The 27,569-nt window shown below is 46.9% G+C and overlaps 2 protein-coding genes across 12 annotated transcripts in view; both read left to right on the top strand.

The window, feature by feature from the left end:
* Positions 1-1,089: 1,089 nt before the first annotated feature.
* Mrps17 (mitochondrial ribosomal protein S17) lies at positions 1,090-4,157 on the top strand. 9 transcript variants are annotated; one of them, XM_087578019.1, is made up of 4 exons: positions 1,090-1,142; positions 2,034-2,222; positions 2,344-2,483; positions 3,527-4,157. In XM_087578019.1, the coding sequence occupies exons 3-4, from the start codon at positions 2,361-2,363 to the stop codon at positions 3,764-3,766; spliced, it is 363 nt and encodes a 120-aa protein (XP_087434145.1). In that variant the 5' UTR covers positions 1,090-1,142; positions 2,034-2,222; positions 2,344-2,360; the 3' UTR covers positions 3,767-4,157.
* A 4,465-nt stretch (positions 4,158-8,622) lies between these two features.
* Nipsnap2 (nipsnap homolog 2) overlaps positions 8,623-27,569 on the top strand; it is a 38,372-nt gene continuing 19,425 nt past the window's right edge. For 2 of the 3 annotated variants that reach the window (NR_172102.1, NM_001394370.2), the window contains 3 exon segments: positions 8,623-8,739; positions 22,363-22,502; positions 22,597-22,642. Coding sequence is in view for 2 of the 3 variants with exons in the window: in NM_001394370.2 (NP_001381299.1) it covers positions 8,663-8,739; positions 22,363-22,502; positions 22,597-22,642 (263 nt within the window). In the remaining variant the exon portion in view is untranslated. 3 annotated transcript variants of the gene reach the window in all.

Below are 27,569 nucleotides of genomic sequence, written 5' to 3'. Positions count from 1 at the left end.
CAGAGCAATTTGAGGTCAACTGGGAACTGGGGACTGCTCTTATGGAAACTGCCTTGCCACCATCCTTTGGAGAGGAACTCCAGTTCAGCTTTAACCAGGAAAAAACAATAACCTCCAGGTGGTGGCAAAGGGTGTGTGTGTGTGTGGTGTGTGTGTGTGTGTGTGTGTGTAAAGAAATGTTCTCTGTATTTACACTTTTCTACTACCTATTTCATACCTGGTTTGTGGTTTTGTGGGCGAGGCTCCCTTTTATTAATCTTTTCCCTACAATACTTAACATAGATCCTTATAATGTATGTTCCATAAATGTTTGCTAAAAAAAAAAATGGCTGGGTTCGGTCCCCAGCTCCGAAAAAAAAAAAAAAGAACCAAAAAAAAAAAAAATGGGCTGGACAGATTGATGTTTTGTTTTATTGTTCTTATTTTAATACTGGGGATCGTTTCCAGAACACGGTGCATGAAAGAAAAGCCCTTGGCCATCTGGCTGTATTTCTGTATTACCGCGTCCACCTTTAATATTAACATTTTTTGACCTGCATATTATACATATTTATGAGATACAGTGTGATATTGCAGCGCACACAGACAGCAACGTCAGGGTAGCTGGCATATCCATACGCTTACCACATCTTTGCCTTAAAAATATTCAGAAGCACCTGTATCTGCTACTTTGACGTATGCAAATATTACACTACGCAACAAGACATTAGAAATTATTGTAAATCAAGTCTGTAATCCAACACTGGAAAGGCAGAGGCAAGCCAAATGTACAATGTGAGACTGTTAAAAATAAGAAAAGGAGTTTCTGTGACAAATACAAGGTCCTTTGATTTGAAAACATGTTCAGGCTATTCCTGGGAAATCAAAGGAGCAAGAAACAAAATTAAATAGGAAAAGGTAGGCTCCTCCTGCGCATCTCCAGCAGTGCCTATGGAAAAAGTTCTAAGCGGGACACACTTAACCCCAGGACTTCCGCCCAAGGTGCGGTTTCAAATAGATTGGGCGGGGTCTTATCTTTAGCCCCGCCCAAGACTGGCAGGACTGGCGCCTGGGAAAAGGGAGGGGTGGGGCTAGCGCACCATGTGCGTCATCATGCTGCGCCCAGGCTCCTCCGGCCTTGGTCCGAGTTGTAGGTTTTGGAGGTGAGCGAGGGCTATGGATCTGGGTATTGGGTTCGGCAGTGCTACGTCTCCTGTTACTCTCCCTGGTGGTTTCGGTAGCAAATGATTCCCAAAGCGGCTCCGAGTCAAAGTCTCGTTGTTCCGGTACAGGAAGCTGGCTGACCGGCCGAGGTCTTGCAGTGAGCTCTTGTGTGTGTGGTAGCGGGCTGTATTGGCTATAATTGAGACAGAGAACTGCAATAAATGCTGTGACCTCGAGAACGTGCCCTGCTAACGACAAGAAATAAACCTCGCAGACTCGGGAGTTGAGCGCTTCAAACAGCATCGTTTATTATAATACTCCCTAATTGGGAACCAGTTCCAAGAAAGGACACCAAGTGACACGGACGAGGTGTTTCTAAATGGTTACAGAATAAAGAATAGTGGGTAAAGGGTAAATAAGGTGACTTGTAGTGATCTAGTAGGCACCTGTAGGTAGAAGAGCTTTGGTCTGTAGAGCATCTGTGATCGGTAGCAGGGGAATTTTCCGGATGATTAGGTTAGAGCCGCACTGAGGCGGGACCCTTAACTGTTTATTTTCCCGCTGTATCCTTCCTCATTTGGAGAGAGGGACGCCAGTGTGACCAGTTTAATTGTGTGCTTGCACACTAATAGTTCCTCAAAACACCTTTACTCAGGCCATGTTATTCCTAACTTTCTGTATAGGGAATCTGAAGGTTAAATTCATTTTCTACTTTGTAAACATTATAAAGATAAGTCCTGTAAGCATCTTTAACCAGGCTGTTTCAGAAAAGTAGAAAAATGACTGCTGGACACGGGCATTGCTCCTAACGAAATTCTCTTGGTAAGCCCTAACCACCAGAATGCTGGTTTAAATGGGGTGTTGTGGTACCAGCCTGTGTGTAATTTCAGAGGATCCCCTGGAACTGGTGCTGCAAAGGTTTCGAGCCACCATAAGGGTGCTGAAAACTGAACCCAGGTCCTCTGGAAGAGCAACCAATGCTTAGCTGCTTAGGCATCTGTCTCTCCAGCCCAGCTCATGGGAGGCTAATGTAGAAGGCTCTCCCAGTTTAACGCAAGCCTGGGCTACAGTGGAGAAAGGTAAACTTAAGAAAAAAGAAACCGAGCCATTGGTTTGTTAATGGATAGCGGGAAAGGGGGCAAGACTGTGTCTTAACAGTACTAAGCTTTAAGGGGTTTTTTTTGTTTGTTTCCATTTTAGGCGCTCACAGACACATAATGTCAATAGTCCGTTCAGCCGTCCACGCCAAATGGGTTGTGGGGAAGGTGATTGGTACAGCAATGGTAAAAACTGCTAAAGTAAGAGCGACCAGACTTGTTTTGGATCCCTACTTACTAAAGGTGAGGATTCACACTTGCTTTAAAGTGCCATCGATGGGTCATCAACGTGCTACTGCTATGGTTCTCAGCCTGTGGGTCTCAATCCCTTTGGGAGTCACATATCAGATACTTACATTATGATTCATAACTAGCAAAATTACGGCTACGAGGTAGCAACAGAAATAATGTGACTGGGGATCACCACAACATGAGCTGTATTAAAGGATCGCAGTGTTGGGGAGGTTGGGGAACCATTGCTTTAGGGTCTGAGCGGAAAAGCATTTCCCTGTCGGTAAAAGATAAGTTGAACATCTGTGGCAATCTGCGTCACCCACTGCTGACCTGTAGGTGTAACCTGGTTCATAGGCTTTCGGGAACACACAAGTTCATTCCGATATTTCCTGTATCGACTAGCTGGGCAGAACAGTACGGGAACAGGACAAGACACTCCATCCCAGTAAAGAGACGTTTGAGCTGACCCTCCAGTACAATTCTATTCCTGGGTCGGGTGAATCCATTGTCGTGGTTCTTCCAGCTGTGATAGGGCATAGCCTCCTGCAGACAAAGCGAGTGGTTCCACACATTGAGGCCGGGAGTTGGTATTCCAGTTTAAGGAATCCAGGACAGTTGGAGACAGACTGGAAAGGATCCACTGTGCTTTGGTGCTCTGCTTTGTTTGGGGACAGGGTCACTCTGTGTAGCCCTGGCCGTCCTACAACTCCATATGTAGACTAGACTGGCTTTGAACCCACAGAGATCCTCCTGCCTCTGCCGTTGGTATGCATCGCTATTCTCAGCACTATAGGCAGTCCATATGGACCAGCGTAAGGAGTGAGGAAGGGGATTTTTGCAAAACTGTGGAGTAGAAACCATAAGGACCTAAACTACAGTGGCAGCATCGGGAATGGGGTGGGCAGGGCAGACCCAGGGGAGAAGAACCAAAGCTGTCGCTGGGTAGAGGAATCAGGAGAGGGGCAGCTTGCTGGGAGTTGTTTTTGGTGTTCTTTTTGCACCACACATCGCAGATGGGAGTTACCGATCTGCGCCTCTCCTTCTCTCCACAGTACTTTAATAAGCGGAAAACCTACTTTGCTCATGACGCCCTTCAGCAGTGCAGCGTCGGGGACATCGTGCTCCTCAGAGCTCTGCCCGTCCCACGAGCAAAGCACGTGAAACACGAACTGGCAGAGATCATCTTCAAAGTGGGCCGAGTTATCGACCCCGTCACAGGAAAGCCCTGTGCAGGAACCGCCTACCTGGAGAGCCCCCTCAGTTCAGAAGCCACTCCCCCCTGCGAATCTTGAGAAGAGCTCAAGTCCTCCTGAACCTGGGGAAGAGGGAGCCAGAGGATGGATGTCTGTCTGTTTGCTCAGTGGCTTTTCATACTGTTTCTCCTGTGACATTAGAAGTATTCAACAGAGTAAAGAGCTTAGCGTTCCATAAAGGTTCGCATCCTTTTTCAGATTCTCTGCCCTGAAGTTACCTTCCGAGTACTCTGTATGCCTAAGCGTGCTGCGTCATTCCGTAAGCTCACTGTCCTAGATCATATATGTATTGTTTTGTTTGCCATCACTCAAAGAAATCTTGGACTTTGCACCTTTATTTTAAAAGAAGAAAACCTTTTGATAATAACAGAAAAGGCTAAACTTAGTTTCGATAGCTGAATTTTTCAAAATATATCGTGTGTGTCCACAATGCCTGCGTGGGTACATGTGCGCCACCGCACACCTCCGTCAGCCAGAGGACAGTTTTGTGGGGTCAGCTCTCTCCTTTCACTCTTACACGGTTTCCAGGTGTCACACTCAGACGACAGCTAGCACCTCCACCCACTGGGCCATCCTGCTGCCACTGAGTTTTAATAGTTCATATTCAAAGTAAATTAAATGTGGGGTGTTTTTGGACACAGAGTTTCTCTTTGTAGACTTGGCTGTCCTAGAACTTGCTCTGTAGACCAGGCTGGCCTCCAAATCACAGAGGTCTGCCTGCCTCTGCCTCTCAAGTGCTGGGACTAAAGGTATGTGTCACCACTACTGGCTAGTAAGTTTAATTTTTTTCCCCTCTGATTTCACCAACTCCTAAGAGGAAGCGTTTTACATTCTATGAAGATTTTTACTGCAGAAACTTCGACCTGTGTATTTCAGTTTTCTGACTCTTAAAAGGAGACCTGGGGTATATTTCAACTTGAGCTAATATGTATGTTGTATACGTGTCTCTTTGGTTTTTTGTTGTTTTGAACTTTTGTCTCAGTGTAAAGCCCAGGTGAGCCTCAGATTTATGTCGTCCTATCTCAAGCTCCAGGTAGCTGGGGTTAGTAGGTGTTTGCCACAGGGCCTAGTTTAGAAGAAGGTATCAGTGATGAGCCCAGGCACTCATGGATCATCAGACTCCCAGAGTGGAGAGGACGCTTAGGTGCCCTTATGACAGACAGGACGCATGGAGGGTAAACAGCAAGAGACCAGAAGAAGACTATCTTCTTCCTGAAGAGAGGGAGAGGGGGAGAGAGAGAGAGAGAGAGAGAGAGAGAGAGATAGATTAGGATTTTATTGCTGTGAACAGACACCATAACCAACATGAGTTCTATAAAGGACAACATTTAATTGAGGTTCAGAGGTTCAGTCCATTATCATCAAGGCAGGAGCATGGCAGTGTCCAGGCAGGCATGGTGCAGGAGGAGCTGAGTTGTACATCTTCACCCGAAGGAAGCCAGGAATGGACTGAGCATCCTCAGGCAGCTAGGAGGAAGGTCTCCAAGCCCACCCCCACAGTGACACACCTCCTCCAACAAGGCCACACTTTCTAATAGTGCCACTCCGTGGGCCAAGCATATGCAAACCATCACAGATGGGTATGGAGAGTGCAGTTCAAGCAGAGAAAAATAACCTAGCTAGTGAAGCTGGAGAGATGGCCCCGTGGTTAGGAACTGTTGGGTTCAGGAATCACCTCACCAACCACACAAACACTGCTCTTAGTCAGATGGGGAGAGTTTATTGAGCGTGTGTGCCCCAGACCCAATTGACCAGGGCCACCATCCAGATTTGGGAACTGAATCATGACCCCAAGGTATGATCCTACAGGGTTTTTAAGCCCAGTATCCACGCCAAGTTACTCTACCAATCAGGGATGTGGATTTCCTTAGGAACATGCCTTTGTTGTACACTTAGCCTGCTCCCGTTGGTTGCGGTATTCAACTGTGGCAGGGGACTTGTCTAACATTCATGTCCTAACTTGTCTCTCAGGATGGGGCTTGCCTAACATTCATGTCTAAACTTGCCAACCGGGGTTGGGGATTTAGCCCAGTGGTAGAGCGCTTGCCTAGCAAGTGCAAGGACCTGGGTTCAGTCCCCAGCTCAAAAAAAAAAAAAAAAAAAAAAATTGCCAACCAGTATGTCAGTTATCCACGGACATGTCTCTTTCTGCCAAGTAGGATGTCAGTTCCCAGAGAGGTCTTGGGAACTTGAACTTCACTAGACCACTACTCAAATGGAAGTCTTATTCTAAGTAGTTTCTTATATGTCTCTCTTGGGTTGGGGTCTGTCCCAGGGGCAGCTTGTAATAACATAAAATACCATAAAAACTTATAGACAGGGCAGGAAGTACTGCTGGGTGGTCAAGCATCTCTAAGATACTTGACCGATTGATACACATGTGTTGTTTTCATTACAGTCTCTTGGGCTCGAGATAGAGCTCAGTGGTAGAGTGCTTGGCCAGCAAGCATGAGACTACAGGAAGAACACCCTCATGGTGCTCACCTGTAAGCTAACAACCTTGTTACCAAGCCTGACAACCCGAGCGGGTCTGAGTTCCTAGCATCCACAAGGTAAAAGGAAAGAACCAACTCCCGGAATTCTTTCTCAGGCCTTCGTATGCTTGTTGACATGGTCCAAGTGCCCACATACATGCACAAATAAAGAAATGTAATTTGTAAATTTCATTTCTTAAAATTAGGCTTCAGGGAGACTCTTGCAATGAGAAATATCATAGTGCCCAGCTTTAATCTCAGCACTCAGGCAGGAGCCAGCCTGGCCTACATTGTTGAGTTCCAGGCCAGCCAAGGCTACATAGTGATTCTCAATCTTCCTAATGCTGTGACCCTTCAATACAGTTCTAGATAAGAGTGTGGGGGTGTGACTGCCTACGGGCAGACCTGCTGAAGAGGATAGAGGAGTACTGTCTCAGTTCCTAAACCCATCTTCATCTTCGAAGGTCATCTTCAGAGACCTCTTTGAAAAGGTCATTGGAGGGGAGGTGATGGCATCTGCCTTTATTCCCTACACTTGGGAGACAGAGACAGGCAGGTGTATCTCTGTGAGTTCGAGGCCAGCCTGTGTACAGTATGAGTTCCAAGATAACCTGGACTACACAGAGAAACCCTATCTTGAAAAGGTCACTGGACTACAATGGAGTTTCAACTCACAGGTTTAGGGCCTAAAGCCACGTGTGTACTGATATACACTTTTAATACAGCACTCAGTAGGCTGAGGCAGGGAACAGCAAGTTTAAGACAAGCCAAGGCAGGCTGGAGAGATGGCTCAGTGGTTAAGAGCACTGATTGCTCTTCCAGAGGTCATGAGTTCAATTCCCAGCAACCACATGGTGGGTCACAACCACCTGTAATGAGATCTGGTGCCCTCTTCTGGCCTGCACATGTACAGGTACATATATATATATGTATATATGTATATATATATATATATATATATATATATATATATATATATATATATATATGACAAGACAAGGCAACTTGGTAGGACCTATTTCACAAATAGATTGAAGATACACAGCTCATTGGTAGAGCACATGCCTAGCATATACCAGGCCCTAAGTACATTGGGAAAGGAGGAGAGCACAGGACTAAAGAACTGATGAAAATCCAGAGCAAAATGGCAATGGGGGTGAGGTGGGGATGCAGAAAAAAGGGAGGTCTAATGCTAAATAGCACAAAAGCAGAGTCATCAAAGAAATGCGTAAATGCAAGAGAGTTGAAACTCTTAACATACAAAGTTGAGTCAAGTGCAGTAATGTATACCTATGACCCCAGCACTGAAGTGGTGGGGGCAGGAGAACTGAGAGTTTGAGGCTATCCTGGATGAATAATGATCCTGTTAATAAACGAACTGAGTATGACGGCTCATGCAAGTAACCTCAAGATCCAGGAGGGTAAAACTAGAGGACCCAAGAACAGGACCCAAGAGTGTTTGTACACTTTGCCCTTGTGTTTGTACACTTAACTCTTGAGATTCTTCTAAACCCTCGGAGTATAACTTGTCCGATGCTCTGAATAAAGGCTATTGCTTGAGACTTTAGTCCACCTCACTTTTAGGCTCCATTCTCCCAGGTTCCATTCCCCCTCAGGAGTGGTTAACCATCGCTGTGAGGCTGGATTGGGCTCCACATAAAGACCCTGTCTCAGCTAACTTGGGAAGTTCACGGCAGTTCACAACTGTCTGCAACTCCAGTTCCAGGGGTCCCACACCCTCACACAGACATAGGTGCAGGCAAAACACTAGTGATGCGCATAGACTAGGAAGAGAAATTTTAAAAAGATAAAGAAAACCACACCTCTTGAACTTCAAGATTACAGGTGGTAGAGAATCACCTCCCATCCCCCTTCTTACCAGAAACTCACAGGCAGCCACCAATCTGTCTCTTGACCTTTGCTACTTGCTCCCCATTTCTCTGCTTCCTCGGGATCTAGCTCTGTTTCTGCCTACTCTTGTCTTGCTGAAGTTTCATGCTTGTATCCGTAGTTCTTTTATTATCCTCACAGAGTACATTTTCCCCTAGACCAGAGGTTCTCGGCTTTCCTGGTGCTGCTACACTTTAACACGTTCGTCATTTTGTGGGGACCTTCAACCATAAAATCAGGCTCTGGATTCTCCCATGCACAGTTCTATTCCTTTCTCGTGGATCTCCCCGTGGACAATCCAGCGCCAACCAGGTTCCTTTCTCACACCCATCTTGGGACACTGAGCTCCCCTCGCAGATCTAAGCTTATCTTCAGCAACTACTTGGGGCGCCCCCTGGCGGCAGCCCCGCGGCTGCACGCTGCTCCCCCTAGCGGCCGCGCCCCTGCACTACAGCGGCCTAGCGCCCTGCCCCGCCCCGCCCCAGCCTGGTCGGCCCGGCCGGGGGAGGGGTCGCGGCAGCGGCGGCGTCAGCGACACCGAGGCGGTAGGAGCTTCAGGCTCCGGAGCAAGATGGCGGCGCGGGTGCTGCTCGCGCGAGGAGGCCTGCTGCGGCCAGCCGCCCCCGGCAGCTTCCTGCCCGGGCTCCGGTGAGCAGCGCCGCCCTTTCCGGGGCCCGGCCGGGGAGGGGCCGCCGTGGGGCGAAGGGCGCGGGGTCCCCGGGGCGGGGAGGGGACGCCGGGGGCCGGCCTCCGAGTCCCAGGCGACTGAGGGTTGGCGTGGCTGCAGCGCCTTCCCCGGGCCCCTTGGGGCTCAAGGTCACGGTCCTGCCGGCGCCGCCCTTGCCGGGGACGCCCGGGATCGCGGGCCATGTCCGCCCGCAGCCTCCGCGCGCTGCGCCCCCCGCAGTAGCGATGCCTCGCCCCAGGTCGCGAAAGAATGGCGGGTTCCCCCCGGGGAAGCTGCACCCCGAGGTCCCCACTCGAGACAGCCCTTAAATTTGAAAGCGGAGTGGATTTAAAAAAAAAAAAAAAAGTAACCGACGGTGGCGGAGTTCGCAGTTGAAACTTTTTCTTCTCCTAACCTCGGTGGAGTCTGTTCGGTTGTGTCCACCTGTCACCTTGACATCCCCACGTTTATTAAGTAACGAAAGGCCATCCGAATTTCCAGATTTGTTTTCCCTTCTTGCCTTCCTTTGTATTGTTTTTCATCTCTAAACGGTTTTCAGGATTTATATATATTTTTTTATGTATATAAGTGTTTGCCTACCTGGACGTCTATTACATATGTGCCTGGGGCAGCCAGAAGGTTTTGGATCCCCACTACCGGAGTTACAGCCTGTTGGGAGCCGCCATGTCGGGGTTGGGAATGGAATCCTCTGCTAGAGCAGCAAGTGTTCTTAACCCCTGAGCCATCTCTCCAGCCCCTATTTATTTATTTGTTTATTTATTTGTTTATTTATTTATTTATTTATTTGAGACAAGGTCTTGCTACATATATCCAGGCTGGCCTCGAACTTTCTGCAAACCTTCTGCTTCAGACTCGGAAGTACTGTAGTTTCAGGTGTGCACTACCGAGGCCAGCCTTGGCTAACTGAAATGTTGCCTTTTTTTTTGTTGTTTTTTTGTTTTTTTTGTTTTTTTTAAATCTCTGCGTGCATGCACACGTGTGTTTGTAATTGACTTTCTCCCACCAAGTGGGTCTGGGAAATTGTAGTTCATCAAACTTAGAAGCCAGTTTCTTTACCCCTTAAGCCATCTCAACAGCCCTGGAACTTTTCTTAAGATTTGTTTGTATGAGTGTTTTTACCTGCATATATGTATGTGTACCACATGCATGCCTGGGGGCCTACAAGGATCAGAAGAAAGTATCTGGTCCTCTGGAACTACTGTTACAGAAATAGTTGTGAGCTACCACATGGGTTCTGGTACTGGAACTCTGGTCCTCTTGGAAAGGAGCAAGTGGTCTTAATCACTGAGCCATCTCTCCAGTACAATGGGGGCACCTTATAATATGACTCGTCTAATTTAGTGGCAATCTTAAATAGTGAGGTATGCATCTCACGCAGACATAGAGACAAGAGACACATCTCTGGGGGAAAAGTGTGTGTGGTCGCTTTTGTTTCAGGACCCATGCAACTTGTAGATGCAAATTATTTAAATCACCTGTAATATGGTTTCCAAATGAAGTGAACAGACAACTTCCCTATCTGTTGTTACTTAGCAAGCACTCTGAGCCCCTAAAGTTTGCATTTTGTTCCTTGGGAAACAGGCAGCTGAAACTCAAGGTGCTTGCTCAAGACCTGATGCTCAAAGTGGTAAAGCTGGTAAACTAGAGATTTGGACCTGCCAGGTACCCATACTTGGAGCCAAATGCTCTCTACCCTGTGAGTGCTTGAAGACACTCTCACCCTCCTCTCTCCCTTTCTGCCAATCCTCTCTGGGAGCTGTTCAAAGAGGAGGAAGAAAAAGGGGTCCAGAGTAGTTTAGAACCTTGTAAAGTCTGAGGTGTAGGCTGTTCAAATAGAAAATCCAAATATCTGGGCTATAGGCAACTGATGGTAATTAGCATATAAGAATGTTGATAGATACCTGGATTTCATTATTCTGTGTTTTCACTGAGTTTTTTTGGTGGTGATGGTTTATTGTTATTCTGTGGGTTTTTGGTTGGTTTGGTTTTTTGTTTTGGTTTTTTGTTTTTGTTTTTGTTTTTTTTTTTGGGAGGGTTAGGGTTTTTTGTTTTTTTGTTTTTTGTTTTGTCTTTTCGGGGGATGGGGATTTGAGACACAGTAACCCTAGTTGTGCTAGAACTCGATCTATATATCAGGCTGTCAAGCCTGCCTCTGCTTCCCTAGTGCTGGGATTAAAGGCGTATACCACCACCTCCTGGCTTGTTTTTGTTTGTTTTGTTTTGTTTTAAAGCCACAGTGAGGGATGAAATTGTTTTAAGGAGAGGATGGGGCTAGTGAGGAAGCTGAGAAACAAGCCCTAGTACGTGCCAACATTTACAGGCTGTTGAATAGAGAAGGAGCCGCAAAGGAAGCCAGGCAAAGAGCAGCCAGAGCCATCATTGTGTGTGCGACAGGCGTCAGAGAGGGGATATTTATTGGACTAGTCAGCTGTGCCTGATCCTGGCTAAAAGGTTAAGTAAGATGACAGAAAGAAAAAAAAAAAAAACAGATTTGCCTATGGGGATGTCGGGGTGACCTTGCAACATGACTTTCAGAAAGGAATCAGGAGGTCCTTGTAGGCTCCTCAGACTTGCGTATTCTAGTACAGTGATTCTTAAACTGTGGTTCGAGACCCCCCCTGCAGGTCACATATCAGATATCCTGCATATCAGCTCTTTACATTACAAATCCTGACAGTAGCAAAATTACAGTTCTGAAGTGGCAGTGTAGTAACTGTTAGGTTGGGAATCACCACAGCGTGAGGAGCTGCGTTAAAGGGTCCCAGCATTAGGAAGGGTGAGAGCCACTGCTCGAGGCCATCCTATTGGCTGTAGATCGTGTTAAACCCAGAGTTCTCAGCTATTTACTAGACAGTCGCCTGGAAAGGGTTTTAAGGTACAAAGGATTTAATTCATGTTCCTCCCATAAAACCTGGTTGCTCTCCTCCCAGTAATGGGCCGTCTCCCATGGTCCAGGCCAGGAATCAGGCCTTCTCCAAGCCTATCTGCCGCTCTCCCTGCCTTCTAATTTGGTTGTCAGATCGGCCATTTTTTGTTTCCAAGTGTCTCTGTTCTCATCACCCTTAACCATCAGCAGCACTTTTCTGGATTCCTCTGAAGACTGAACTTGATCCCATCATTGAAGGAGACAGATTTAAAAAAAAAAAAAATTCTAAGGGGCCATTTTTCCATTATAAAAATCTCGTTAACCAACCTGTGCGGGCAGGAGAGGAGGCTCACAGTTAAGGGCGTGCACCTGAGTTTGTATCTTAGCACCACAATCACATACTCGTACTCCCCTCCCCCGTGCATATACACATAACTGAAAATGAAAATAAATCTTTAAAAACTTGGCTATAGACAGTACTTGGGAAAGTGAGGTATAAGGGTTGTGAGTTGGGGGCTAGCCTGGGCTACATAAAGAGACTCACTTGTACGCGTGCACGCACACCACACACAGACACACACACACACACACACACACACACACTCGTCTTAACCTCACCATACAGACTGTATCCTACTCCTTCCTTTCTCCAACATCCCTCCCAAGAAAAACCATTTAGACGACAATGCAAACAGTTAATAGAATGTGGAAGTAGATAGATATTTTAAAAGTTGTGTTTCTTAGACGTGATGATAGCATAGTGGGTTTATCTTTGTTTTCTAGAGATATATGTTAAAGATATTCATCTACTTACTGATTGAGACAAGGTCTCATCCATTGCCCTGGCCAGCCTGGAACTGTCAGTGTAGACCAGGCTGGCCTTAAACTCGGAGCTCTGCCTGAGTCTACCTCCTAAGTGCTGGGATTAAAGGTCTGAGCCACCACGTGCGGCGTGCGCTGAAGTGTTAAAGTTCTGTGTGTCTATACAATTTCCAAACGTACGAAAGTTTTTTTCTTAACTTACGTAACAAGTCAAATTTTTTTTTTTTTTGATCTACGTGGAGTGCGTACATTATTTCAACCTCTCCGTGTTTGAAGCTTTTCAAAGCGAAAACTGGGCAGCAGGGTCTCTGTAGCAGCTGTGCAGGGGTTAGGTTTATGAGAGAATTGTTTAATATGCGACATCTCAAGGATAGATCTGCCGCCCTTCCCCCCCCCCCCCACCTGCTCCCCTCCCCTGCTTCCTCACTGCAGTCTTTACTCCTGGCTTTGCCGTTACTAGCTCTTAAAACGCTCTGTCCCCATGGATATCCAACTGACAGATGTTTCCTCGTCCTCTCTTCAGTGGTTCTCAACCTGAGTCCAGACCCCTTTGGTTTGCATATCAGACATTGACATTATGACTCTTAACAGCAAAATTACCTTTATGAAGTAGCAGGTGAGAATCATTTTCTGGTTGGGGGATCTCCACAACCTGAGGAACTGTATTAAAGGGTCGCAGCGTTAGGAAGGTGGAGAACCTCTGATCTACACCGGCCACCCGAGAGCCTGCCTCCTCCACCCCAAGCCACTGCAGCGTTCCAGCCAGGCCTCTGTCCGAGAGCTTATCTCAGGATGCTTGTGTTCCCCTGCTCTCGACTGCAAGCTCAGCTCTTGGGGTCAGGACTGGGTTTGTCCTCTGTGTGCCCTCCCACAGCTAGTCCAACCTCTGATACACATCATGGTGCAGTTAACAAATATTTGGGGGTCAGATGAGTGGGTTAGGCCTGCTGTGCTCCTGCTGCCGTGTCTGAATGTTAAATCTCTTTCCCTTCCTCTGTTTGCTCTGACTAAACCTTACTGCTGTCTCTTACCTGTGTCTGTTTCCACCTCCCGGTTTGGGGGTTGTTTTTATCTGGGGTCGGGGAGTGTGTTTTCTATTGTTTTGCTGCAGTTGGGTTCGTGTTCTGTTTTGAGGCAGGGCTTCACGGTTTAACCCTGGCTGGCCAGGAACTTGATATGTAGGTCAAACTAGCCTCCAACAGCCAGACTTTTTCTCTAGTACTGAGAATGGAGCCCAGGGTCTCACTCATACTAAGCCATTAAGCTACATCCCACCCACCCAGCCCCAGGGGTGTCTTTAGAAAGTATTGTTTCCCCGCCATCTCTCTATCCAACTTCTGAACAGTAGACCTCCTTTTTCCCATCTGCTGGGTGGTTTGTTTCTTTTTCAAAACTGGGTTTTTTTCTGTGTTGCCCTGGCCATGGAACTCACAACATAGACCAGTCTGGCCTCAAACTCAGAGATCACCAGCCTCTCCCTTCTTTTTTTTTTTTTTTTTTTTCTTTTTCCGGAGCTGGGGACCGAACCCAGGGCCTTGCGCTCTACCACTGAGCTAAATCCCCAGCCCTTGCCTCTGCCTCTTGATTGCTGGGATTAAAGGAGTAAACCACCTCCCCTCACTGAGTGTTTGGTTTGGGGGTTTTGTTTGTTTTGTTTTGTTTTAAGGCTTCCTTCAAAAAAAGGTTGGGTTACTCCTGGCAGGAGAGAGTCCAGGAACTGCACTCCCTGCCCTCGGGGCTGGCTCAGTACTTCAGGCTGCTTTTCCTGCTGGTTTTGAATCAGTTGACATTTTGCCCTATTCAGGTATAACTGCCTCAGTGTAGCCTCCACGCCCAAGCCCCTGCCGACGCTGGCCTGTTACCATCCCCCACACCTTCCCACTCTGTTCGCCCGCCTTGTCGAGCTGCCCGCCGTACAGAAGCGTGCTGTCCGTTTCCACAACTCTGTGTGTCCTTGTACATGTTGTTCTCTCTCACTAAGATTATCACCTGCCTTGTCCATCTGTCCTGCTTGGCCTCCAGCACGGAGCTACAGATTCTCCACTGGAGTCTCTCTTGAGTCCAAGCCGGTGATTCATTCTCCTGAGCTCTGTGTCCGCTTTGGGATCTGTGGTCATTCTGGCTTTTCCCGGGGAGATTGAACTGACTTAGCATCTGGTAGAACTTGATAGCAACAGAGCCTACAATGCTTAAGTCTCAAGTCCAGTATTTGATAGAAAGTAGGAACCCTGCCTCCAACCTGTGTGTGTGTGTGTGTGTGTGTTTCTCTGTCTCTGTGTATGTGTCTATGTGGGGAATATGTCTGTGTGTGTACGTATGTATGTTTCTGTGTCTGCATGTGTCTGTGTGTGTATGTGTGTCTGTGTCTGTCAGTAAGAACCCAGGCCTTTCCTGGATTCAATCACTGGATCACTGGCAGCTGTTGGCATAGCTCTCTCCATATTTGGCTTAGACAGTGAGAGAGACTGGATGACAACGTATCATGCATCCTGTGCCCAGGACTGGGCATATCATATCAGCGTTTGTCAGCTAAACCTGACACTTAAACAAGATTTCAAAGCCAGGCTCACAGGTTCAGCCGGAGATGTAGGTTTGGGAGAAGTCCCCGATTAGTAGAAACATTTTGCATGTTGTTTGTTCTTGGAAACTTCCGAGCCTGTCCTACCTACCCAAGACCTACCTTGGTGCTGTTTTGAGGCTCTAATGAGATGACTTAGGCAAATGACCTCAAGCAGCCTATGGAAAGAAATGTGTCCCTATTAACTCTTAATACCCTTGAGCCTTAAGGGAGAAGAGAAAAGTTTGCTGGGTTTTTCTGCTCTATATTTAGTCTGCGAATAATTCTTAGATTCACATGTAGAAAGCATTTTATGCAATAAAAACTAGTCATATTTGCACATGTATAATGCATGCTTGTCTGCATTTTGGAAGGATACCTTAAAACCAACTGGAGTAGGACATGGTGGCACATACCTGAGTGTGAGCACTGTGGAGGCAAAGTCAGAAAGATCAAGAGTTCGAAGCTAGCCTCAGCTGCATAGTAAATCTCATGTCATTCTCAGCTGCATGAGACTAGATCCAAAAATAGTAAGCAAATACACTGTGAAGTGCTCAGTAAGTGTTGGTGATGGGGAAGAAAATAAACTCAGTTTTGGGTTATATTACTACTGAGGCAAAGTCTACACCTTGGACCAGCCTGGTGTGGAACTCACAGAATAGACCAGGCTAGCCACAAACTTAAAGCAGTTTCCTGGCTCAGCCCCAGCTAGGTTCTAGGTGTTCTTTTCTTAATTTGTCATACACTTGGTTTTGTTTGTTTGTTTGTTTGTTAAGTCAGACTTTCTCTGTGTAGCCCTGGCTGTCCCAGAACTCACTCTGTAGACCAGGCTGGTTTCGAACTCAGAGATCTGCCTGCCTCTGCCTCCTAGTGATGTGATTAAAGGTGTGCACTGCCACACAGCCCAGCCCATACTTTTAAATACTAACCTCTTACAACAGATACAAAAAAATTTTTTTTAATTAGGAAAAATTTTACTTCTTTTTTTTTTTTTTTTGTATATGGGTGTTTTGTCTTCATGTATGTCTGTGTACCATGTGTCTGGTGCCCTTGGAGGTCAGGAGACGGTATCAGCTTCCCAGAGATGAGTTACAGACAGTTGTAAGCTGCCATATGGGTACAGTGGTGTTTTTTTGTTTGTTTGTTTTCAAGATTTGTTTATTATATACACAGTGTTCTGCATGTCAGAAAAGGGCACCAGATCTCATTACAGATGGTTGTGAGCCACCATGTGGTTGCTGGGAATTGAACTCAGGACCTCTGGAAGAACAGTCAGTGCTCTCAACCTCTGAGCCGTCTCTCTAGCCCAAGGGTACAGTGTGTTTTATCATCTCCCCCTTCCCACTCTACCCAGGCCCCGAGGTCCTCCCGACTGTATGACATCTTTTTTATTCCCACTCTAGTGAGTTCAGTTAGTGCTCCCTACATGCACCTGACTGTGCCCCATCCAGTAACACCCAAACAGCTCCCACTGGAGCCAGCCTGCAGACAGCTGACCAGAGGGATGGCTTGTAGTAAAAACCACTTGCAGAGGACACGGATGGGTTCCTGACACCCACATGGTACTCGCAACCATCCATAATTCTAGTTCCCGGGATCTGCTACCCTCTTTTGAATCCTTTTAGGCACCAGGCACACACATGGTATACATGCATACACATGCAGGCAAAACACTCATATTTGAGATCATTTTTTTTTTTTTTGGTTCTTTTTTTTTTTTTTTTTTTTCGGAGCTGGGGACCGAACCCAGGGCCTTGCGCTTCCTAGGTAAGCGCTCTACCACTGAGCTAAATCCCCAGCCCCTTGAGATCATTTTTAATCTTCAAAATATTAACTAAATAAAAAATTATAAAAAACAAACTGGGGGTTGGGGATTTAGCTCAGTGGTAGAGCGCTTGCCTAGCAAGCGCAAGGCCCTGGGTTCGGTCCCCAGCTCCGAAAAAAAAAAAAAAAACAAACTGATTCAGATGGCTGTAGTGGTGTCCAACTTTAATCCCAGTACTCAGGAGGCAGAGGCAGGTGGATCTCTGGTCTACAGAGTAAGTTCCAGGACAGCCAGGGTTACACAAAGAAACCCTGTCTCCATAAACAAAAACAAATAAAACCAAACCCAACACAAACGAAAACAACACTTGACTCTTCCTTCTCTAGCAGGCTTTGGTTACCAGTGGCTCCTTGTCTAGTAGGTGAGGCTTCATGAGCCCCTGAATTTACATGGGTGCACATACATGCACATGCGCTTGCTTATGTGCTCACATACAGCGTCCGGAACAGGGCATCCGGTGCCCTCCTCCATCCTTCTCACTCTAAGGCAGAGTCCCTCCTGAACATGGGGTTTGCATCTGAGCTAGGCTGGATGCAGCAGGCCTGTCTCCACTTCTCTCTGCACTGGGGTCCTAGGCATATTTAGGGAATGTCCAGCTTGTGACTCAGATTCTGGGACCCAAATTCCAGCCCTCATGATTACAGAGCGAGTCCCCTTAACCACTGAAGCGTCATCTCCAGCCCCATCACTCATAGGTCTGCCATTTGCTACATCATAGCGTCATACAAACATCTAAAACGTGGTATGTTCCAGGCTGGGTGCACACCTGTAATCTTAACTTCGGATACTAAGGAGGGGGATTGAGAGCTTGAGGCCAGCTGGGGGTGCACAGTAAGACCCTATCTATAAAATATTTTGTTTATAAGATAGACTCAGGCTAGCCTCAGACTTGCTGATCATCCTGCCTCCGCCCCCCTGGTGCTGGAATACTTGGTGTGTGCATGATGCCTGGCCTAAACTATTAACTTACGTGGGAAAAAGAAGCTGGGTGGGCAGGTCACAGACCTGCCACTCTCAAAGGCAGGCTCCTGTTGATCGTGGGGCCAGGAGACCTGGGCAAGTAAGTGCTGGGCACCACAGGTCCTGATAGTGGGCATGAAGCAGAGTTGAACATGACCACCCCGAAGTCTCTCTACAACTGGACCGCGGCCAGGTGGCCAGGAGTCAAGATGAGGTTGCTTCCCACCATTTCTGTAGCCTGGAGTAAGTCCATGAAAACCAGAACCAGGATGTATGCTAGGGGTGACACTTTGGAAAGCATCTAGAGAGGGCATTCCGGCTTGGCTTGGCTTGGTTTGGTTTTTTGAGGCAGGGTTTTTCTATGTAGCCCTGGCTGTCCTGGTACTAGCTCTGTAGACCAGCCTGGCCTCGAACTCACAGAGATTCACCTGCCTCTGCCTCCTCAGTGCTGGGATTTGAAGCACGTGCCGCTACCACCTGGCCAGACAGTCCAGTTTTTGGAAAGATAAACAAAGGCTGTGGAAAGAGTTAGCTGGCCTGTCTGCCTGAGGAGAGGCATAGGCCAGAAGGATGGATTCTGCGCACTGTGTACAGTTCACAGGGGAACCAGGACGGGGGCTGATGATCATTAAGCCAACTATTGGTGCCAGAGGTCCCACCCAAGAGTGCTTTCACTGAGTGTCCTATGTAAAGGTGAACAAGAGGAGCAGCAAAAGACTGTGACAGTGGAATACCACAAACTTCCCAAAGGAGGAGGGGAAATGATCCTTCAAAAATCTGTTGGCTTGGGGTTGGGGATTTAGCTCAGTGGTAGAGCGCTTGCCTAGGAAGCGCAAGGCCCTGGGTTCGGTCCCCAGCTCCGAAAAAAAAGAACCAAAAAAAAAAAAAAAAAAAATCTGTTGGCTTTTCCTGGTGTGAGCATAGTCTTGGTGCAGTCAAGATTTGATGACTCCAGTCATCTAAACCACATAGTTTCTCACCACACCCTCTGCCCATGTGGCTGTCTCTGTCCTGCTTTCAGTGAGGAGACAGCCATTGGAACAGGCGCTTCCTCTGAGTGGCTGCAAGACCCCTGCCAACCAGCTGTCTTCCCAGTCATGGCCTCCTTTGCGTCTGAATAATCTATTGTACTTTGAAGAATAGGGAAGAAAGTATTCAGATTACCTCAGACACATTCATGAGTCTCGATATAACCAAACAAACAAAACTTTAGAAAAATTATTTTTTTTCTTTTTTTTTATAGAAAAATTATTTTAAAAAATGTATATATATACATTATATATACATATACATATATATATATATGCATTCCATGTGTGCCTGTGTACCACTTGCATGCCTGTGCCCATGGAGGAAGGCCAAAAGGGGTTCAGGGTCCCTGAAGCCAGAGTTCTAACTCTATGAAGGGTATAAGCTGTCATATGGGTGCTGGCATCCAGTGCTCTTAACTGCTGAGCCATCTCTTCTCAAACTTAAAAAAAAAAAAAAAAAAGGATTCTGTGTTTGAAACACTTAAAAGCAGACATGGTGCTACACACCTTTAATCCTAGCATTCAAGAGGCAGAGGCTGGTGGGTCTCTGAGTTGAGTTCAAAGGCAGCCTGGTCTACACAGCACATTCCAGGCCCCACCAGGACCACATAGTGAGACCATGTCTCATATAACAGAACCAAGTTGGGTGTTGTGATACACACGCATATACTGGAGGATAAACACCTGTTGTGGATTGCCACAAATTTTAAGCCAGCCTGGTCTATATAAGGAAGTCCAGGCTAGCCAAAGACTGTCTTTAAAAAAAAAAAAAGTTATACAAATTACATTTTTAATTTTTTGTTGAAATAAAATGTGCTATCATTCACTCAGATTCTTCAAAATAAGTTTATTTTTTTTTTGTATTCAAAGAATGGATTGATGATAGAAACAAACATTGTATGACTTTGAAGGAAAACAAAAAAGCTCTATGTAGCCCAGGCTAGCCTCAAGCTTTCCATTTGCCAGCCTAAGCCTCTGGAGGATTGAGAAAATTAATATTTGATGTTGGGGGCTGGAGAGGTGGCTCAGTGGTTAAGAGTGCTGACTGTTCTTCCAGAGGTCCTGAGTTCAATTCCGAGCAACCGCATGGTGGCTCACAACCGTCTGTAATGGAATCTGATGCCCTCTTCTGGTGTGTCTGAAGACAGCAACAGTGTACTTATGTAAATAGAAATTAATAAAAAAAATTTAAACAAAATAAAATGAGGATTTTTTTTAAAAAACTAATATTTGATGTTTACCATTTTTATCGATGTAGCTGTGTGTGAGCGTGTACAAGTGAGCGCAGTGCCCACAGAGTGCCCTGGAGCTGCCTAATGTGGACTCTGGGGTTCAACTCAGGTCCTCTTAACCATGGAGCTGTATTTGCAGACCTCAGAAACAACTTTCTAGGCCTTTTCCATAGATGAGATGCTATTCTAAGGTCTAAGGTGTGTTATCTGGAAGCACGCACGTGTTTGCACTCAAAACTGTACAAGAATGAGGCCAGCGTGCACACAGGCACACACACACACATAGGCACACACACACACCACACACACACACACACAGGCACACACACACACACACATAGGCACACACACACACCACACACATAGGCACACAGGCACACACACCACACACACACACACACACACACACACACATAGGCACACACACACACCACACACACACACACATAGGCACACAGGCACACACACACACATAGGCACACACACACACCACACACATAGGCACACAGGCACACACACCACACACACACACACACACACATAGGCACACACACACACACACATAGGCACACACACACACCACACACACACACACACACACACATAGGCACACAGGCACACACACACACACACACACACCACACACACACCTCTACATTCACATACACCAACACAGAATAATCCATAACAAACTTTGAAGTACGAAGCAGGCTGACGAGACAGCCCAGAAGGTAAAGTACCCACTACCACACCTGACGCCCTGAGTTTCCGTCTTCCACAGCGGAATGAGAGAACGGACTTCTTAGATGCATCCACGCAAACAAACAAATAGGATAATAAAAGAGAGAGAGCACAAAAGTGAGGAAGTCAGTACAGAACTATGTGGGACAGACACCTGTCCTTGTCACAGTGGCATTAGCCCATAACAGCTTTGACACGTAATAAGTCAAATGGAAGAGTAGCCCACTCTTCTTGTTTTGGTTCTCGAGACGTTTTCCCTGCAGCCCTGGCTGTCCCGGAACTCACTCTGTAGACCAGGCTGGCCTCGAACTAGAGATCTGCCTGCCACTGCCTGCACGTGCTGGGATAAAGGCCTGGGCCATCACACCCAGCATTCCCCACGTTCTCTTTTTAACAGTCAGGTGGGGCAGGTCCTATACTCCAGCACTAGGGAAGCAGAGACAAGCTGTTCTGAGTCTTGTTGGTCAGTCCCACTGGGCTGTTTCCTGCATTCCAAGCCAGCAAAAGACCCTGTCTCAAACAAACAAAGCCAACCAGACTGGGCCAGGTGATGCACACTTTTAATCCATCACTTGGGAAGCAGAGGGAGGAGGATCTCTGTGAGTTCAAGGCAAGTCTGGTTTATATAGAGTTCCAGGCCAGCCAGGGGTGTACAATGGGACCCTGCCCCCCACCCTAAAAAAAAAGAATTTTTTAAAGCAATCTGGGGCTGTGGGTCAGACCACTTGCCTAATATTTGTGAGGCCCTAAATTCAGTCTCTAGTACTGAAAAGGGGGTGAGGGGGAGGACCTGAGGGTATCCAAGGTTGTCTTCTGACTTCTACATGTAAATATAGACATGTAAACATACAGACACATATTCGTACACATAAAATACATATTCACACATTTATCACAAAGTCAAGATTATAAGAGGAAGGGGAAAGATGTTAATTCTCACTGAATTTATCTCAGAATTCCAATCGAGGACATCATTGGTGCGTGTAGAGTTATCTCTTTTTCTTTTGGGTTTCTGACATCACAGTCTTGTGTAGCCCAGGTTGACTTTGAACTTGATAGACCCCAGGGCTACCCTTACACCCCTGCTGTCCCTGCCTCTACCTCCCAAGTGCTGTAGTTACACGTGTGCTCCACTATACCCAGCTTCAAAGTACCCTCATTCTTTTGTGAATGTGAGTGGAGGTCAGGGGTCAACCCTTGGGGTCAGTTCTCTGCTGCTACATGGTTAGGACCTGTGAATTGACCTCAGGTCACCAGGCCTGTGGCTGGCATCTCTGTCTGCTGAGCCAAAGGCCCCAGGACTATTTTCTAATCAGTATTTTTTTTAGTTGTGTACAAAGCGAGTTTCATTTTTCATTTCTTTTGTTCTAATGATGGGTTTCCCGTATTTATCCTTGTGTCTTGCCCGTCTTGCTTCTCCCCAGCTTGCCTCCCCCACCCCATCCCCAGGGGTAGGGACTTAGGCTTCTGGGAGTGTGACAGTGCTTGAGAACCTGAAAGCCTCCACACTCATGAAGAGATTCAGTGCGCTGTTTTTATTCTTCTTTAGGAGAGTGACGTCCTCGGGTCACCGAGCTCGGGAAGACAGCTGGCTAAAGTCCTTATTTGTCAGAAAGGTCGATCCGAGAAAAGACGCCCACTCCAACCTCCTAGCCAAAAAGGAGACAAGCAGTCTGTACAAGTTACAGTGTGAGTAGCTGTCCTGGTGGTCGGCTCGGTCCATCTGTCCATCCATCCGTCCATCTGTCCATTAAGTCTACCATTGCATTTTCTCTCGTTTCAGTTCACAACGTTAAGCCGGAATGCCTAGATGCTTACAACAAAATTTGGTGAGTATCTCAGACTATCATCCTGGGAGGGAGGGATGAGTGTAACGACGTTCATATGGGTTGGCTCCATTGACACTCTATAGCACAGGAGAAATCTTTGATCCCCCTAAAGCTGAGTGCTCAAAGGTTAGCCTGAGGGGCAGCAAGGATTGCTAGTGGCAGATGGGAGGAATGGGGGAAGGGGACACTGCCAGTGGCACTTGGGGGAGGGACACACTGCCAGTGGCACTTGGGAGGGAGGGGGAGGGACACACCACCAGTGGCACTTGGGAGGGAGGGGGAGGGACACACTGCCAGTGGCACTTCGGTTTTAAGCACTCACAGCTCACCCATCGGGACCATCTGTGACCTGAATCTGTTCTGGCCTTCCTGGGTGCAGAAAGAACTTCCCTCACTGGCCAACTTGGAGTGTTAGCAATTAGAAGTATTACAAGTAAGGCATCCCCTGTTTTTCCCTAAGTAAACATGCCACCCCAAAGGTCAGTGTGAGGACCTGGGGTGGGCTTGCTAACAAGGCCTGGAATGCCAGCCCACAAAGGTAAAGACAGAAAGGATAGGAGTCGAAAGTCATTCTTGACCTCACAGTGAGTTCCCGGCTGGAGGGCAGCTCAGGCTGTGGTATGAAATTCTTTCTAAGACTTAAAAAAAAAGAAAAGCCTTTAATGCCAGCCCTCAGAGACAGAGGTAGACAGAACTCTGTGCATTGCAGGCCAGCCAGGGCTACACAGTGACACCCTGTCTGGCTAAGGTTTTTCCAATAAATTAAGCATGAAGGAGCTAGAGGGATGGCCCAGGGATTAGGAGCGCTTGTTGCTCTTGCAGAGGACCTGGGTTCGGTTCCCAGTACCCACATGGTAGACAATAACTGTCTTAGCTACTTTTCTGTTGCTGTGCTATGCAATCATGACCATGGTAGCTTACAGAAGAAACATCTTATGGGGGCTTACTGTTTCAGAGGGTGGGTCTGTGGCCATCATGGATGGGAACATGGTAAGCAGATGGGCAGGTAGGTAGCTGGTAGAGCGGTAGCCCATAGCTTACATCCTGATTCACAAGCATGAGAGCTAACTGGAAATGACTTGGGCTTTTGAAGCCTCGAAGCTCAACCCCCCACCCCCATGACACACCTCCTCCAACAAAGCCCCAGCTTCTAATCCTTCCCTAACAGTTTTACCAGCATTCAAATATATGAGCCTATGGGGTCCATTCTCAGTTAAATCTCCAACAGTTCCAAGAGATCCAGCGCCCTCTTCTGGCCTTCACAGACACTGTATGCACATGGTGCACAGACATACATGCAGGCCAAGCTGCCCACACAGGTAAAATAAAAATAAATCTTGGCCACATATGGTGGCCATGGCTTTCATCCCAGTACTTGGGAGACAGAGGCATGTAAATCTCTTAAGTTCAAGGCCAGCCTGATCTACAGACAAAGTACTAGGACAGCCAGGGATACACAAAGAAACTCTGTTTCAAAACAACAGTGAAATGATAGTGAACATTTTTTAAAGATTTATCTATTTATTTATTTATTTATTTATTTATTTATTTATTCATTTATTTATATAAGTACACTGTAGCTGTCTTCAGACACACCAGAAGAGGGCATCGGATCTCATTACAGATGGTTGTGAGCCACCATGTGGTTGCTGGGATTTGAACTCAGGACCTCTGGGAGAGCCATCTCTCCAGCCCACTAGTGAACTTTTAAAGTAATAAATGTGACCAAAACAAAGATGTTTATCTCTTAGTTTTCCCTCACAAAATGACATATCCCTTGTGCCCTGCTCCCTGGCTTCTTCTTGTCCTGTTTGTGTCCTGACTGTGTGTCTTCCATGTCTTTAATGTGTTTACTCTCACTTCAGACTCCACACCCCAAATGACCATCTCTCCTGTCCCTGCCATGTTATATTTAACCCTTTCCTGGGTTCTTGGAGATGAGTCACTGAGAACAGCCATTCTTCATGTGCCTTATGTCAGGGTACCCTGTAAGCTCCTCCTCCTCCTCCTCCTCCTCCCTTTCAGTCTGTCCAAGCCACTCACAAGTTAACTTCATTTCCGCCTGCATTCCTGGCTGGAACAACATGTCCCTTGTTGCCCTAGTGACACCCCAAAGTATGTCAGACTGATCTGTGGCCAGACTTTGGCTACTTTGTAGGTTCTTTTTTCTTCCACCTTTCTCCACATCTTCCACCCTTTCACCCCCTAACTGTAGATAGGAGAGAAGGAAGGAAAGAGGAGAGAGGGTCAACGTTATCGTTAGACTGCTTCCTGCTGATTAGGGGTGCCCAGTTCCTTGGGGCAAGTTTGATCTTCACTGTTTGAAAATCTAAATTTTTCTTCTCATTTCTTCTTTGAGCACAGCTACTTAACAAGCAGGAGCCAACAGCAACAGCAAACAGCCAAGAACCCACCCACCTCTTGGGGGTCCTACCATTCATACACCCTCTGAAAAGTCCCCAGAATTCCAAACATCACACAGTTATAAAAACTAGCTATAAAATCACACCCTGCTAGAGCACGAGGCGAATCATAGTCACCTGCTGTGAGCAGTGCTTAGCAGCCTGTTATCTCCCCCCGAGACTGAAATAGAACATCCCATAATACTTCTGTTCTTTCAAAGAATCCAGCATTCTCACTACCTCGCTCTGCTTGAGTTCTGTTTTCTTCCCACACTGTGGTTTACTTTTTTTATTTTTTTCTTTTCTTTTTTTCGGAGCTGGGGACCGAACCCAGGGCCTTGCGCTTGCTAGGCAAGCGTTCTACCACTGAGCTAAATCCCCAACCCTGTGGTTTACTTTTATTTGTTTGTTTTCCTTTCCTATAAAACTTTGAGCAGCGCCTGTCCCCATAAGGTAACTGCCACCTTTAGAGGCCTCTGTTAGGAGGCTCTGCCCGCCCACCCATCCAGTTCTCAGTACAAGTGCTGCCTTGCCTCACAGCCCCTGCCTAGATAAGACCAGGGCTTGTCAGAGCAAGTGTGGGGCCCTGCAAAAGAATGGGCTGACTCCATATGTGAGTCTGTGTAGCTGAGAAGCCTAGGGCCTGCTCTCAGCTCCACCCCCACCCCACCCCACCCCTACCTCTCTGGTCCCCACCTCGATCATCCATACTGATGTCACTCCTCCCCAGTAGGAACACACACACACACACACACACACACACACACACACACCCCATCCTCAATTCGTCCTCTCCTACCCCAGATCTGCATCGTTGCTAAGCAGTCCTGGGTTATATATTGGGCACATTTAATAGCAGATATTCAGTTAAAAATCAATGTACTCGGGGGCTGGAGACATGGCTCAGTGGTTAAGAGCACTGACTGATCTTCCAGAGGTCCTGGAAGTTCATATAAATAAAATAAATAAATCTTAAAAAAAATGTACTCACCCTGGTGCATGCCTTTAAGTCCAGAATTCCAGGGTCTGAGACAAGTCATAAGTTCAAGGCCAACCAGGAATGAGTAGTAGGAAGACCTTGTCTCAAAAGCAACAACAGGGGCTGGGGATTTAGCTCAGTGGTAGAGCGCTTACCTAGGAAGCGCAAGGCCCTGGGTTCGGTCCCCAGCTCCGAAAAAAAAGAACCAAAAAAAAAAAAAAAAAGCAACAACAAAGTTAAGTGGATGTGGTAGCACATGACTATAATCCAGACATTGGGACAAAGGCAGGTAGGGGCAGAGGCAGGAGGATCATTGCAAGTTAGAAGCCTATGTGGTTTACATAGCAAGTTCCAGGCTGGCCAAGGTTACACAGCAAAATCCTGTATCTAAAACAAAACAAACAGAAAAGCAAAAACAAAACACTAAACAGCAGCATGTAGCACTTGTCACCAGATACACTGGTGACACAGCGTGCTGTCAGCAGATACACTGATCAGGTAGCGTTTCTTTTCTTTTTGAGATAGGATCTAGTATTAACGTTCTGTATAGTCAGACATAGTGGCACATGCCTAGAATGCCAGTCCCTAGGAAGAATCTGTCTCCAGTTTAAGGTTATTATTGGCTCCATGAGACCTTGTCTGCACCAAAGGAAGGTTTTTGTGGCATTAAACTCAGATATGATGTCTGTTAAAAGTCACACATGGCCATGACTTGTGAAGGCTCAGGTACTAACCAGTCCTGTTCCTGGTGGCCCTGAATTGGCTGCTGTGTTTACTGTAAGACCTCTGAGACACATAAGCTGGCCAAGTGGAGTTACGGCTTCACACGTATGTTTCATTTTGGGTCTCCCACTGTTAGGTCATACTGGGAACCTTGAGAACTGCGACCCCAGCTGCTCCACACCACTGTGTTGGGAGGTTTCCCCTACGGCCCGCTCCCAAAGCCTTGCTCTGCTGAGCTGCCCATTGCTCCCCTCTTTCTTGACAGTTTCTCCCCACGCTCTGATCTCTTCCATGGTCTTGTGTCTAATTCCTGACTTTGATTCTTTATGGACAGGAGCAGAACTTGACTTTTGTAAACATTCCATTCCTAAATAGCCTTTTTCTTTCTCCTAAAAAAGCAAACTGGACCCCGGGACCTTTGGTCTTTTGTAAATACCTCTATCAGTGTGCAGGAGTTGCTTGTATCTTGCAGATAACCTGGGGTTAAAACCGGAGCTGCTGATAAGTTGGGTGCTGTTATACACAGAATGTGGCTGACACTTCAGTTCCAGACGTCCTCTTAAAAATCTTCTGGAGAGGGCTGGAGAGATGGCTCAGTGGCTTAAGAGTACTCAGTGCTCTTCCAGAAGACTTGGATTCGAGTCCCAGAGCCCACACAATGGTTTACAGCCATTTCTAACTCTAGTTCCATGAGATCCAATGCTCTCTTCTGGCCTCTGTGGGCATCAGGCACACATGGGACACGGACGTGCAGGCAGATAAAACTCTGGGATCTAAAACACAAGAGGCATGTGCCGCGGGGGCAGGTGGAGCACAGTCAGTG

Source organism: Rattus norvegicus, chromosome 12, assembly GCF_021556685.1.
Source record: "Rattus norvegicus strain SHRSP/BbbUtx chromosome 12, alternate assembly SHRSP_T2T, whole genome shotgun sequence".
NCBI lineage: Eukaryota > Metazoa > Chordata > Mammalia > Rodentia > Muridae > Rattus > Rattus norvegicus.
Note: the sequence above shows the minus strand (reverse complement) of the source record. Positions and strands in the feature narration are given on the sequence as shown.

What these genes read in the sequence shown, in the direction of transcription:
- Mrps17 (XM_087578016.1), top strand. Translation starts at nt 2,361, where the DNA reads ATGTCAATAGTCCGTTCAGCCGTCCACGCCAAATGGGTTGTGGGGAAG. An exon ending in TGGATCCCTACTTACTAAAG is followed by an intron (nt 2,484 to 3,526) that starts GTGAGGATTCAC and finishes TTCTCTCCACAG; the next exon opens with TACTTTAATAAGCGGAAAAC.